The 14,011-nt window shown below is 45.0% G+C and overlaps 1 protein-coding gene across 1 annotated transcript in view; it reads left to right on the top strand.

Moving 5' to 3' along the window:
- Positions 1–14,011, top strand: part of BMP6 (bone morphogenetic protein 6) — an 87,291-nt gene that overhangs the window by 71,816 nt on the left and 1,464 nt on the right. Inside the window, exons 3-6 of the mRNA XM_027676220.1 lie at positions 2,983–3,131; positions 4,011–4,208; positions 11,571–11,647; positions 13,864–13,974. Coding sequence (XP_027532021.1) covers positions 2,983–3,131; positions 4,011–4,208; positions 11,571–11,647; positions 13,864–13,974 — 535 coding nt within the window. The remainder of the gene's footprint in view (positions 1–2,982; positions 3,132–4,010; positions 4,209–11,570; positions 11,648–13,863; positions 13,975–14,011) is intronic.

Genomic DNA, 14,011 nt, shown 5'->3' with positions numbered 1-14,011 from the left:
AGGGGGAGGGACGTACAAGATTTCTATCCTGGAAAAAATAAAGGGAGTACTTAGAGACTCTCAGTTAAATAGTTGGAATTCTTTCTTATGTGAGTAAATTCTTTCTTTCCTCCCTAATTTTGTCTTTGGAAATAGATGACTGAATATTCTTTTAAAACCTTCATGCCGAAATGAAAACTAGTAAGAAACTATATGCAATTCTGTGCAGCCTGGTGAGGTTTGGTTGACAAATATTAATTAAAAACAGGCTTAAACAGAAAGTATTAATATGTGTTACCTACACATCTACTATGACCTAAAGTACTTGTGGGGTGAACCTTCAGCATTGGCTTCATCCAGTAGAACAATGCAAAAATCAGTTGAAATTTTTTACAGAGAGAGTAATCAGGCATTGGAATGGGCTGCCCAGGGAGCTGATGGAGTTACCATCCGTGGAGGTTTTTAAGATGAGACTGGATGTGGCACTTAGTGCCATGGTCTGGTAACGACGGTGGTAGTGGATCAAGGGTTCAACTTAATGATCTTGGAGGTCTTTTCCAACCCGGTTGATTCTGTGAATAGCAGAGCTGATTGAAAACCAGTCCTGTATGAGACTTTTTGCAAAGAGTTAACTGGACTGGAAAGCCCAGTTGTCCATTTTTCTTCATGTTACAAAGGAATTGAAATCTCTCCAAAGTGAATGTGACAGACTGGAATAAAGTGGATCGTTCTTGTTTGGTACGATTGTACTTTGGTTGGGCAGTTTGCTTATTATATTTGTGGAGGACACTAAAATGGAGGACACCGATAGAAAGGCAAGTCTGTGTTTTAAGTGATCTAATAATGGTGGAGGTCCAGTCTGGGGTGGGGAAGGGGGGGTGGGAAGGGAATGTGATTTGGGAGAAAGGACAATTTCGTTTGGACATGAAAAGTCAGTAATGTAAATACACCCTAGGAAGTGACTGGGTCCTTTGCGGTTCAGCAGCATGAATCTAAGGATTATAGTAGGTCAAAAGGTGAACATGAGTTAACAGTGTGAGTTTTGTGAAGAAGCCAAAATCATATCCTGAGATGTATGAGTAGAGGCACAGTCTGTGAGACACATCAAGATTATCCTTCCACTGTACTCAGCATCAGTGAGATCTTGATCTGAGCTGGGTCGATAAAGAGCAATGAGAATAGTCAAAGTCTGTAAAACATGGCTTGTAAGGAGAGACCAAAGATATTGTTTTAATAAGAAGGGGATATTGTTGTGACATTTAAGTTAGATAATGAAGGGAAAGGAAAAAAAAAAAAAGAAAAAAATAACATGAAATGTTTTAAGTGAAACCCATTCAATTTCCTGGGAAAATGATGGAGCTCCTGAGGCTGGCGACCTACAAGATCAGGTGAGGCAAATGCCTTTTGGGAATGATAGGGATGCAGTTGACCCTGCCTGGAGTTCAGGGGAATGGGCTACATGATGCCATGTGGCCCATTTTGGTTTTACAGCTCCCCACTGTCCAAGTGCCTTCCCAAGGGGCAAGGCAATGGGAATATAAGCTCTCAGCCTCCTCTTCATGTTTTTGTAGACCTGACTACTCCAATGTGTTTGAGCATTCAGGAGCATTTGCTCTTACAGAGCTCCCTGTAGAGAGGAGTTAGAGTAGCTCTGTCACAGAGTTACCCTTTTACAGAGATCAGAAAGCAATTGGTGTGAGGGGGAAGGTCAGAACAGGTGCTAGGAAAACCCCTTTTCAGATATTGTCCATTTCAAGCATTGGAGAGGCCTGATGTGTAAGTCATGTTCAGAGGTGGGAATGATCTAGCAGTTCATTCCTCTCATCAAACTGGAGAGGGAAAGAGTGGTTGCAGCTGCTGCTTGCAGTTGCCTTTGAGCAACACTTCAGTTTATATACTCTGCCTGGGAAAGCCCAAATCTTTCAACCTTAAGGTTTCCAAAACATATAGCAGCTGGCCAGCCTTAGCTGCTTGCTGCTGCTGGAGGTGAAGGTCAGAGTTGAGCTTGAACCCTTGTTCCATTGGAGGAGTGGTGGCAAAGACTCCTGTGGGAAAGGCTGTTGAGTCAACCACAGAGTGTGCAGCTACCAGTGAGGTGGAGGAAAGCCTCCATGCTGTAAAAATAGCTGCACTAGGAGCCCTAATATACTTAAGTGCTTATTTTTCCATGTGTGATCTCATGCAAGCCAAGCTGCTGGGCAGCATGACATTGCAGTTGGCCAAAAATAAAATATAACTCAATCAAAATGGTTTTTTTCTGAAGTTAACCTTTGATGGGTAGGAGGGACAGGTACTCTGTTTTCTCATTTCTGTTGTTCCTGTTAGAAAAAAAGGTGCAGGAGGGAAAGACAGATGAAGATGGGATTGACACCTGGTATCCGTTTTGTGATGATAGCCATAGGTTAAGGATAGGAATTGCAGCTTTCTTGACAGGAAACTTATGCCTGTAATACAGCAAGAAAATGTACATGGAATTTCTCTGCGTGCTTCTGCAGCTGACTTCACTGAACTGAGTTTGGGTGAGTATTTGATGCTGAAAAAAAGGTATAGACCTAAAAGCATTTGAAGCTGAAGTCCATGAAGGAGGTGCAGCACCAGCAACCTTGGAACAAGGCACTCTAATCCTTGTTGATAAGCCTTAGAACAATGTCTTTAGAGCCCTTTAGAGGTTCATTTTCCTTCACTGTTTGATGCTTGGCTGTTAGTAGATTTTTAATTGTTTTTTGGTCAATTTTGGTAGGCCTGCGTGTGGTGGGTGAGTAGGGTTGCTTTCCTCTTAGAAAATGTAATTCTGAATTTCATATGTGAAAGCATGTGCATCTCATGGCAAAACTCTGGATACACACAAGCAGATTTGGGGCATTGTTGTTTTTTTTTTCCTAGCTATTAACATAAGTTATTAACATAACTTATAACTACTTGATGTTTTGTTTCTGTAACAGCAAAAGCCAGGGTAGAAAATCACTGGCACCACAGTCTTCTCATTACGCTTCTCCTCTGCAGGGCCTCTGACCTGTTTCTGCTGGACACGCGGGCGGTGTGGGCATCAGAGGAGGGCTGGCTGGAGTTTGATGTCACTGCAACCAGTAACATGTGGGTGATGAACCCTCAGCACAACATGGGACTGCAGCTGAGCGTGGTGACCCGGGATGGTAGGTTATGGGCCAGGTAACACTAGTCACCTCTTGAGTCCCTTGGATGTTGTCTAGAAGTGGTGCTAACAGAACCCAGTTGGGATGTGGGGGGGTGGGCACTCTAAGCAGCTCTAGGCAACACCATGAGCAGGGCGTCTGAGGGCATAAGTGGTGGGCTGTCAGTTATTGGCTGTCTCATGATGGTCATATCTTTCCACATAAGTGACGTCAGGTATCTCTAGACAGTACCAGGATGAGCTGGTGGAGGTGGGTTGGGGTAATCTCCAACTTTCTTTTCTTTCTGTCACTTCATGCTGGAGTTTGGTACACCTGTGATGTTAAGTGAGAGTAGAGGGGCTGTCTCCTGTTCTCCCTGAGGAAATGTTAGTGCCAGCCTCTACCTCCCCAGTTGGGCTGAGAGCCCATCCCTCTGCTCCTGACAAAAGCACACCATCCCTTTTCCTTCTGCTTTCCCTAGAGGTCTCCTAATCTCACGTCTGCTTCTTGTGTTTCACAGGCAGCAAAACTAATTTCGTGACACACCTGGGCTTTTTGTTTTATATATCTATCTATATAACTCTTTATAACAGAGTAGAGAAAATAGAGAGTTTATTTTTTTAACTTTATAGTTATATAGAGTAAAAAAAGCCTAAACTGGAATAGAGATGCCAAAGGGGTACCAAAGAGCCAGGTGCTGCAGTGAAGTCTCTTGTCCAGGGTGGAGTGCTGTCGAAACAATGCCCACAGGCCGTGGTGGCAGGAAAGGAATGTTTAGTGTTTAAAGAAGGGTATGAGCAAGAAGAAAAGAGACACTGCTTATGGGGATGTTGCAATGCTGAAAGGAGCAATCCACCTGCACTCTTTTTTCTAACATTCACTTTACTGTTTGGTTTGAAGGTTTCAGTGTAAATCCTAGAGAAGCGGGCCTTGTAGGGCGAGATGGCCCTTACGACAAACAGCCTTTCATGGTGGCCTTCTTCAAAGTGAGCGAAGTTCACCTACGGACCACTAGGTCAGCGACAAGCAGGCGCAGGCAGCAGAATCGGAATCGCTCCACCCAGACTCAGGACGTTTCCAGGGTGTCAAGTGTCACAGGTAATCATGTAACACAGGTAATCATGCAGGACAAGCTGGGATGACTTGTAATGTTTTCATTTGCTTTGGAGTTGAAAGAAGCAAGAAGAGGGTTGTAAGGTGGGATGCTTTTCCCTGGGGTAATAGGTTACATCTGCAAGGGGTTGGAAGAGGAAATCTCACGTAATAGACTTTCAGGAGTCCTCTTGAATCCAGGGTGGAGTCCAGACCCCCATGTGAAGTTGCATCCATTTATTTCAAGGGGGTGAGATATTTTAGCCACAACTCTTGTGCTTGTAGGTTGTTTGCTATGCAGTATTTGTCTAGGATTATTCCCTAGAAGTGAAGTGCAATATTTGAAAGACTCAATCTCTGTGTACACTGAGATTTATGGTATTGCACATATGCATTCCCAGCAGAGTCCTCTTTCAGATTTCTTTGGAAAAAATGTGGTAGAACAGCTTGAGATTTTTTTTTTTTTTAACCTTGTGAGAACATCAGTGTATACGTGGTGAAGCATATTTCCAGGCAGGCAAAGAAGTTTTCCTGTTTGCTGTGGAAAGGTTGCATGTTGCAGGTGTTTTACAGCAGCCTTATGAGTGCTGTTGTGGCCTGGTGGGGCAATACAATAACTCTGAAATTTTTATGAAAATTGAGAGAGTCTTCTGTCTTCTAAGTCTTGTCTGTTTTCCAGCCACTCTGCCCTCCATCACAGTGCTACGAGTCCTTCTTCATTGAGTACCTTCTTTCCTTTCAAACGTTTTAGCTCGTTCCAAGTTACTTGATTAATTTGCTTATGCTGCCCCCTTCATTTCCAATAGGATCCCTGCCCTTCCCATCTCTAGAAATGACTATGCCCCAAGGAAGAGAGGCAGCTGTATTTTTTAGTCTATATCCAGACACAGCACAGGGAGATGAGCCAGCACTGCCAAAACGTAGCTGGTGTGAATCTGTAGGCTTTCACTTGCTCCTGAGTGCTTGGGTTGTGGGTGAGCCATGCTGTACCTGAGGTTGCTCCATGTTGCCCATGGTACTGGGAGCCTGCAGGGAGCAGAGCCAGGATGGGAGCCCTTCCAGGGCTGGTGGCCAGGGTTTGTGCATGGCCATGTGTTGACTCAGCCAAATTGCTCCAGCCCATCACGGTGATGGACTATGGGCTCCCATGCCATGCTGTGCAAGGGCCAGTGTGAGTGTGAAATAAGGCTTCATGGATTTTAAGGGCGGGAGAAAAGACTCAGTCCTGCAGCCTGGCCTCCCCAGGGGAGACTGGCCAGTGCCAGCATGGCATTGCTGAAGGAGTTACCATCTAATCTGGCATGAGAGCCCTCTGCCAGTACCTTCTGTGGGTCCAAATTTCTGAGACCTGCTTTGGTCCTGATTTCCTTCAGGTCTTCAAGCTGCAGATTTAAAGCTGGGCATCACGGCTGCTTGCTGAGTTACTTTCTTGCGTGACGAATTTGCTAAAAGAAATGTTCATATTATTAAATCAGGCAAAGTGACTCAAAACTCCAGAGGGAGCAGATACATTGGGCAAAAAGGGACATTTTTACATTGCTGCTTTCTTGACTACACCACACATCAGGTCATAAAATTCTAAAATGACAAAAAAGGGAAAAAATAGCTGGCATTCTTTGGTCTCAAGGGCTTTTTTGGGCTCTTCTAGCTCAAAGCCAGCTTTAATTTAAAACCTGGACTTTGGCATTTCAGTAGTCAACAAGGTATAGTTGAGACTGTTAAGGGCAGCGGAAAGGAGAGGAGTTTAATGTTAAGATGTATATTTGGTCGGTTTCTGTGTTTAGAAAAGAGAGAGTACATCAGCTTGTTTTCCTTTGTAAGTGTATGACTCTCAGACTGTTCTCCTTAAGAAGTGGTTGATTTAACAGCCCAAGAGGCACCAATGACCAATAAAGGTTCTTAGCATTAAAGAGATCACAGGGTTTTTTTTATAATTCTTTTTTAAATGTGAGGGTGTCTACATCCATGGCCCTGGGATTACCATGAAGGCTGCCTAGTTCTTCTGAGGGTGCTCTGATGCATCTGGACCCAAAGCAGGTGCAGAACTGGGTTGCATCTCCTCGCCTGTGCATCTTCCTCTCTTGCTGTATCTTACATCTTGTCAAATTTGTAGCTTCCTCAAGCTAGAATTGCTGCTGCCTACCAGGGCTTGAGAGCAGTTTCTCTCCTTGAGAGCAAGGCGGTTGTTTGGTGTTGATGGTTTTTTTGGTAGATTGAAACTTCCTTTCTCTATGTTAGTGAATGCACAGGGATTTATTTTTTCAGTCCAAAAAGGAACACCTTTTCTTAAAGATCCTGTGAGTTGTTTTGGCGCAGTATGTTTTAAAAAGCCCCATTTACTGTCTAAATATGGCAAGAATTTCAAGTCCTGCAGTTTGGAGTGCCTGAAGTGCGCTGCTGGGCTGGTACTGGATCTGGTGAACCGGGAGTTAGGTGAAAGCGTGCGGCTGTGTGTGGGAAAGGGACCCCACTACGCTCCCTTTGACATGCAGTTGTTGTCCTGCAGTCAGTACCAAGAGCTCAGATACTAAGGCTATGGCCGTGGCATAAGATTCTCAATGATCTGTATTTTTTTGCCAAGAATACTTATTTCCCTGTATTACAAACACGTAATTATGATTGGCTTGTATAAAGCAGAACTGAATAACCCCCCCAGTTATAAACTGCTTTGACATAGAGTCCTGCATCAATACATTCCTGGAGCTAAGCTCAGTTCTTCTGTAGAAGGAGGACAAGCAGGAAGAAAAGGAAGTATTTTCACCTGCTGAGGCAGAAGATCACATGCCAACTCTGGCCCAGGACGTGGAGGAACGAGGTGGGTGGGAGGAGTGTGCAGGTGTTCCTTGCTGTTGTCTGCAAGATCTGGAGCCTCTCACTCATCTGAATCTTGCAGTGGATTGAGCTTGTGCTCTCAGACTCCACACTGACTCTCTGGTTAACTGAAGAGATGGGGACTGTCTTCAGCATAACAGATAGTGACCCTCTGCCATACAGCCACCTCCATGATTTACGGTTTCTGCACAGGCCTATCTCTTTGTCTGATGGCGATAATCCTTCTCTTCTGCAAGTCAGCCTTCAGGCATATCTCTTCCCATCAGCGCTTCCTGATGGAGAGCATTTAAATGCCTGACTTTGGGCTGTGCTTGCTGCTCTGAGTGAAACTCAAGCAAAACTCTTTTTCAGGTCCTTCTCTTTAGCCATCCTAGGGTCCTTGGGACTAGTGTGAGGTGCTCCATGAAAAATGAAGAGGCCCTCCAAGTGGCCTTTCCTTCCAGCAGACATGCATAGCACCAGACAGATTTCCCCACATGTACGGGAACCAAATATCGCAAAGGGCAGTATGCACAAACACTGTAGGCAAATAAAGCCAAATGCTTTTGTGATGGCAAGGATCTTGTTAACAGACTTCATTATCTGGCAGCCAATCTTCCCTTCAGCACAGTACTTGGATGCAGACCGGAGCAATGTGGCCAGCATTTCTGTTTGTGCCTTCACATGAGGGTTCATGTCAGCCCAACATCTCCCTTTCTTCCCACCCAAGCAGATCACTTTCATGTGAAGTGGGCTGTTATTAAGTGTGTGATCAGTTTACACCAGTTTTATCCGGGAAAATCACCAAAGTCAAACACCAAGAAGAAGGGGCTGGCCTTAGAGACCTCTGTCAAAGCTATTTTGAATCACAGAAGCAATTAATTACTGTGTGGAATTTGGTAAACTGGCACCTGGGGAGCAGCAAGTGTTCTCATTCGGATCGACCTCAGTAAATATTTATATGTTCTTTGCCAGCACTTAACGTGGGAGAGGTTATAGGAAATCTAGGGTTGGTGCATAAGTATCTGTAGGAGGAAGACTATTAGGGTCAGGCTATTCTCTCGCCCTTTTCAGCAACACACATGCCAGTGTCCAGCCTTAAGAGAAACATCTGTGCTCGCAGAAAGTCAGACTTGGATCCTGGTGAAGGCAGACAACATTCAGTGCAATCAAGCTGCGGAGACAAGCCACCTTAACTGTGCTGTTTTAACTGTGCTGGGAGTTATTTTTAAGTGCAGAACTAGGGGTTTGGGTTTTTTTAAATCTCTGTTTTAGACAAAATAGTTTGCAGTATGATTAAATGCAGTGCCTTGTAAATGCCAAGCTAGTATTTCTGAATTGGTATGTTCAGAGGAAAAAATAGAGATGATTTTGCTAAACCCACAATGAGCCTATAGGAACTCCCAAAGCAGCTCTCTAAACTCTCAGAGACTTTAAGGGTTTCTGGCAAACAATCCTCACAAATTGTGCTGTGGCAGTATAAGCTGGCCCCATGGAAGTTGTTTGCAGCATCCCCCCTGCTGCAAGCTGCCTGCTCTTGGCCCTCCTGGCTTCTTGCTGCAGGGCTAGTAGGAAGGGACACGAACCCTGTTGTCTCTTGCCAGTTGGATCTTGCACTGCTGAACCACCTCAAATGGCAATTTGGCCTAAAACAGCTGAGCATGCTGGCCTGGGGTAGCTGATGCTGCTTTCCAGGCTTTGGAGAAATTGTGTTGTGGAAGCCAACTTCAGTAGCACAGTGAGCTTTAGCTCACTGCCAAAACCCCTTGACTGCGTGTATTCCTCTTTTTTCAGGCCCATAACTGGATGCACATTCAATGTACGTGGCTCTAGGGCACATGCTGAGCCCCTAACTGTAGGGAGTGGGTCATGACTATGTGCATGTTTTGCTCCATTTTTTTCTCCAATTTAGAAAGCCACTGCTAAGGTTGCTTAAAGGTTTGTAAAACCCCTGAAGTTAGGCTAAAGTAGCTTCCATGAAGTAGACATAGTAGGCAAACACATAACAAGAAAAGAGGGCAGGGGATCTTGGGGTGAGGGTTAAACAGGGAAGAGTGCAAATCCTGGGAGAGGGGATGTTTAGTATGCTGGTGTTTCAGAAAGCAAAGGCTCAGTCTGGGCAAGTGAGAAGATAGAACTGTCTGCATCTGCCTTGGATGGAGAGCAGCCAGCGCTCCATGCAGAGTGTGAATCAGGTGACTCCAACCAGTGAGCTGAGGCGAGTTTTTGGGGGCAATGTGAGAGAGGACATGTTCATAACATGTTCTGCTTCATGTAGCTTGTTAAGCAGCTTTTTTTTTTCTGCCCCTGTGTTTTCTTAAACTTGTGATTGCTTGCAGCCTTCCTTCCTACTCCTGTTTTCTCTGCCTCCCTTGCCTTCTCCCCTTTCCTGTAGCAGATTTGGGTAAATTGTAGCTGGATTTGGAATGTAGCATCATTCTGCCCACTCAGTTGTGAATAGATCAACTCCACTGTAACTCCCAAATACAGATGGTTTTCCTCTAAGCAAACTACATATTTCCCATTGAAGAACAATGAAGTTGTGTTTTCAGGTACTGAAAGGAAAGCCTTTGATCACTAAAAGTATCTTCTGCTCATTTTTTCCCCCTCATTATGACCAGATCATTTCAAAACATCTCATGCTAGAAATTTGCTCCTAGGCTGAGCCAGGGACTGAAAAGCTTCATCTGAAAAAAACCCACCACACCCTGGTTTCTTCTGGGTATGTCTGGTTTGAAAATGGAAAGCTTGAATAGAGACTCTCCTCTGTCCTTGCTCTACTGCGTGCTCCTGAAAGAATGAATGTTTATACTGCAGCAGGCTGTTAACCAGCTCTGCTCACCTGATTAAATCCGTGATTGAAGCGAAGCTATTGAAAGTCTGAAATGCAATCCTTAGAGTTTAAAACCCAAGCTGCTTCTAAAAACAACTCTCTAATCTTTGGTGGTTGGGAGACTGGGTTTGAGGTGTAGGGTTTTTTTCAGCCCTCAGTGTTAACTGTACCCAGCTGTACTGCTGTGCTGCCCTTAATGTCAGTTGGATGTGCTTTTAGTATTATAGTTTTTCTTTTGAATAAATATTTGCATTTGTAGTTCCCAAACTTAGGGAGGGTGCTGGAGGGAAGCAAAAGAAAGGCTTATTCAGAGCCAAGGAAAAAGTTACTAAAAATATTTTTCTATCCCAGCTGCTGCATCTGGGGGAAGCTGCACTGGAAGGGTGACCTTTCAAGCCATGTTAGGGGCACCAGGGGGCTGGTAAGCCAAAAGGTCCAGGGCAATGGGAGGCAGGCACATCAGCCTGTGGCATCTGCCTGCTGACAGAATCGCCTTTAATTGCAAATGAGGTGTGTGAGAGAGGAGGAGGCCCCTGTGGAAAGGCATGGGAGAAAAACATGGACAGGGAAAACATGGGCTCCCATGCTGCTTGGCTGAATTTGCTGCCATCTCTTCCTCTTGTGCTTCCCATCGAGTGCACAGCACGGGTTCAGCAGCTGTAGTTGGTGGCCAAGCTGCTCTGCTGCAAAGGTGGTTTCTGTGGCTGCTCTGCTGAGGTCCAGCAGCCACCTGAGGTGTGACAAAATCAGCAACCACCCGTCAGGGCTGGATTTGTGCAGCCACGTGGAGGTGAAAGGCCCCTCTGTCACAGCTCAGCTCTTCTGTGGTTCCAGGTGTTCACATGTGGAGCCGCCTCTCTTTCCAAATATAAATGGGAAATTCCACTCTCTGTCAAAAGCTGCACTTTGTGGGGTCATCAGGAGCAGCTCCTGCATGGTCGAAACATCCTCATACATTGCATCATGGCAAGGGAGAAGGTCTCTGGTCAGGGCTTTGCATCCTGCCTTCCCACTCTTTGGTGAAGTATTGGCGCTAAGGAGCAAGTGAATGGTGAGAGCATGTCAAGTTCTGTGTCATCTGCAGATAAGCAGCTTATGGAAAGGAGAAACAGGTTTTTCAGAGCATGGTTTGTAAAGGTCCAAGGGCAGAGGTGGTGCATAGGGTGATGTCTGGGGAAGGCTAGGGTAAGACACAGAGAGAGATGGGGACTTCCCTGCGTATGGGACACCTTAGCTGTTTAAGGACTCCTGCTAACTGGTACAGGGACACAAGGTGATGATTAACCTTCCTGGGGCTGTAATTCTCTCAGTAAGTGTGTGCGGTTTGAGCTCACCACCTAGGGCGGCACACATTGGAAACCGGAGCTGAGGAAATGGGGTGAGTCTGAGCACCCAGTGGGGATGTCGCCTATGCCGGGCTGAAGGAGTAGATTTATTTTAAGAAGTCATTTTACTGGAGGTGTTTTACAAACACTTTGAAGGCAGCTGAAGTAATTATAACCGAGTCACTGTTACTCGGGTTCCTCCATTCCCAAAGGCATCTTAAAAGCTTCAGCCCTGCTTTGGATGTCCCTCAACACCCTTATCCTTTTGGCTGCTGAGGGAGCTCATCATTTTTCGCTGCTGAGCCCACAGCACGCACACATTTGGCCAGCTGTGCCCTCCAGCAATGCTCTGCCTGTTTTAGTTTCTAAGTCTTGTTTTTGTTCTTTTTCTTTTAACAGATTACAACAGCAGTGACTTAAAAACAGCGTGCAGAAAGCATGAGCTTTACGTTAGCTTCCAAGACTTGGGATGGCAGGTGTGTGATGTTTCTCCCTGGGTAAACTAGACATTTTGTTATGAAATGTTATCTAAACAGTGTCATGGTAATTCCACTCGAGTCTGCCATTATGCTTTAAAATGTCCCTTGTGCCTCCTCACTAAAACCAGTGACAGGGCAAGGCAAATAAATATTGATAGTTGTGACATTTGATAAGATCCAGAGGAAGCTTGATACTTTTTGAGATTCAAGTATACAGTCATTCTCTGTCACTCATGGGAGTCACAGTATGGGCAAGGGTTTATATCTGTGAACCTCTAATGATAAGAAAAAAAATCTGATGTTAAGCAGTGATTTTAATTAAATTTTTTTGTGTGTAGTGTTCAGCCACTGTTTGAAATTGGCCATTGTTTGAAATCCTCCATCCCTGCCCCACCATTAGCACTGCCTATGGTAGGTAGACTGAAGACTGGGTTTAGTTGCAGCACCATGAGGCCAGAAAGTTGTTTAGAGTAAGTTATTTAGGACCAGGCCACAGCGTAATCAAACATCACATTTCAAAGAATGCCCTCACCTTCTCTTTTTTAAAATGTTTAAATTTTTCTTTCGTTCTTTCATTCAGCACTTTTGTGAGGGGAGATCCCATTTCTGTCAGCTAATGTTTTTACCTGGTTATAATTCAGAATGCCAGGGCTGCCCCTGGTGCTGCCCCTGGACATGGAAGTCCTCTCTCAGGTAATGGGACAGTACTTTTTCTAACTTATGTCAACTCCAGCCCACTAGCTGCAACTGTGGCTGCATGCTGACTCTGTTCTCCATTACTTGTGAGTGGCATTTCTTTTCACTTGTGAACAGTTTTTCCACCTGTTCCTTAGCTTACTTGCCCTGTTTTCAGGCAGGAGGCAGATTCCAGTTGTGAAATTCATGATCTTGAAGGCACTGCTTTCATGTTTCTAGGTGTAGAAAGGTGCAATGCTGCCAAAGGCAGGCTACAGACCAGCAGGGCTCATTGCAAGAGTTGGAATCCAGGTCCTACTTGTTGCAGGCAGATGATCAAGGCAGGGCAGCAGCCCCCTGCAGTTGTTTGGCACTGCCATCTCCTTCAGAACATCCATTAATTTCTTTTAGCAGAACACTTCCCTTATTCTTACAGCCCATTAAACCACAAATTAAATTACACAGTCTCTACTGGCATCTCTAGCAGAAGGGTGATTTTCTTATAAAAAGAGCAAATTATGGGTGAACTAGTACAGTAAAATGAAGGGGAGTTTTTGCGATGCCCAGGTATCCTCATGGGAGCAAACTTGGCTAGCAAAGCTACAGCAACAGTGTCTGGCTGCTCAGGCCTGCTGTAGCAAAATTCAAGCAAACACAGGTAATTGTTGTCAGGTAAAGGGGGAATTGTCTAAGAATTACGTGCACGTGAAGCGTACCAGTATGTTCTCTTATAGAATAACCTGCAGAGCCTGACACCAAAGGAAGCAAAATATCTCCTGTTAATTATTGCTGCTTTTAGTTTTCCTTTGGCTCTTTCATGTCAGCAGCAGAGAAGCTGTAATTTTTTTATGAGCCCTTTGGTGAAAAGTCACCTTCTTCTTCCCTACCATAGGACTCAGAGTGCCATTGGGGCCACCTGTTTGCACATGCAGGTCAGGCTGGCTGTCCTGCCCCTCCTTTAGGAGTCTGGCAGATGTGCTGAAGCTGTTACACAGCTAAGACTTCCCATAGTGGCCTTAGCAGGCTAGTGTCCCCGTATAAGGGTGTATAAGATAGAGTGTCTGTGAGACACCACACCAGTTTTTTATATTCCTGTTGTGGAGCTCCCTCAGGCTTGAATTGTGCCTGTGTGAATGCATGGACGTGATTTTTTTCCATGAGGGGGCACCAGCTGTGGCTATGACTCAACCTAGGAAAGGTAGTTCAGCCAGAGGACCTAACCTGCAGGAAATGTTGGAACATAAAGGCCTCCAAACCACAATCCCCACAAGGCAACCCAGCAAGAGTTTTAGGGATAAAACTCTCTTAGTTCATGGCAATACATATATGTGCACCGTTCTTTGGACATTGAAATCAGTGTGTCCTTGTAAAAGTGATGGCTCAAGTAAAACCAAAAACCAAAACCCCAATCAAAAGCCTAACAGTTTCAGTGAAAACACATTTTCACCCTCAAGAAAAAAGTTAGTGGAAAATTTTCAGCTGCTCTTAATTGCATGCAGTTGTCTGTTGAATCATGTTCTGTTTGTTTCCCTAAAAAGGACTGGATAATCGCTCCAAAGGGCTACGCAGCCAACTACTGTGATGGGGAGTGCTCATTCCCACTAAATGCCCATATGAATGCAACCAATCATGCCATTGTCCAAACTCTGGTAAGTCTCCAACGAGCTGGATGCCAAAGCACTAGGT

The sequence above is a fragment of the Neopelma chrysocephalum genome, unplaced genomic scaffold, assembly GCF_003984885.1.
Source record: "Neopelma chrysocephalum unplaced genomic scaffold, ASM398488v2 Primary Assembly neopelma1_26b, whole genome shotgun sequence".
NCBI lineage: Eukaryota > Metazoa > Chordata > Aves > Passeriformes > Pipridae > Neopelma > Neopelma chrysocephalum.
Note: the sequence above shows the minus strand (reverse complement) of the source record. Positions and strands in the feature narration are given on the sequence as shown.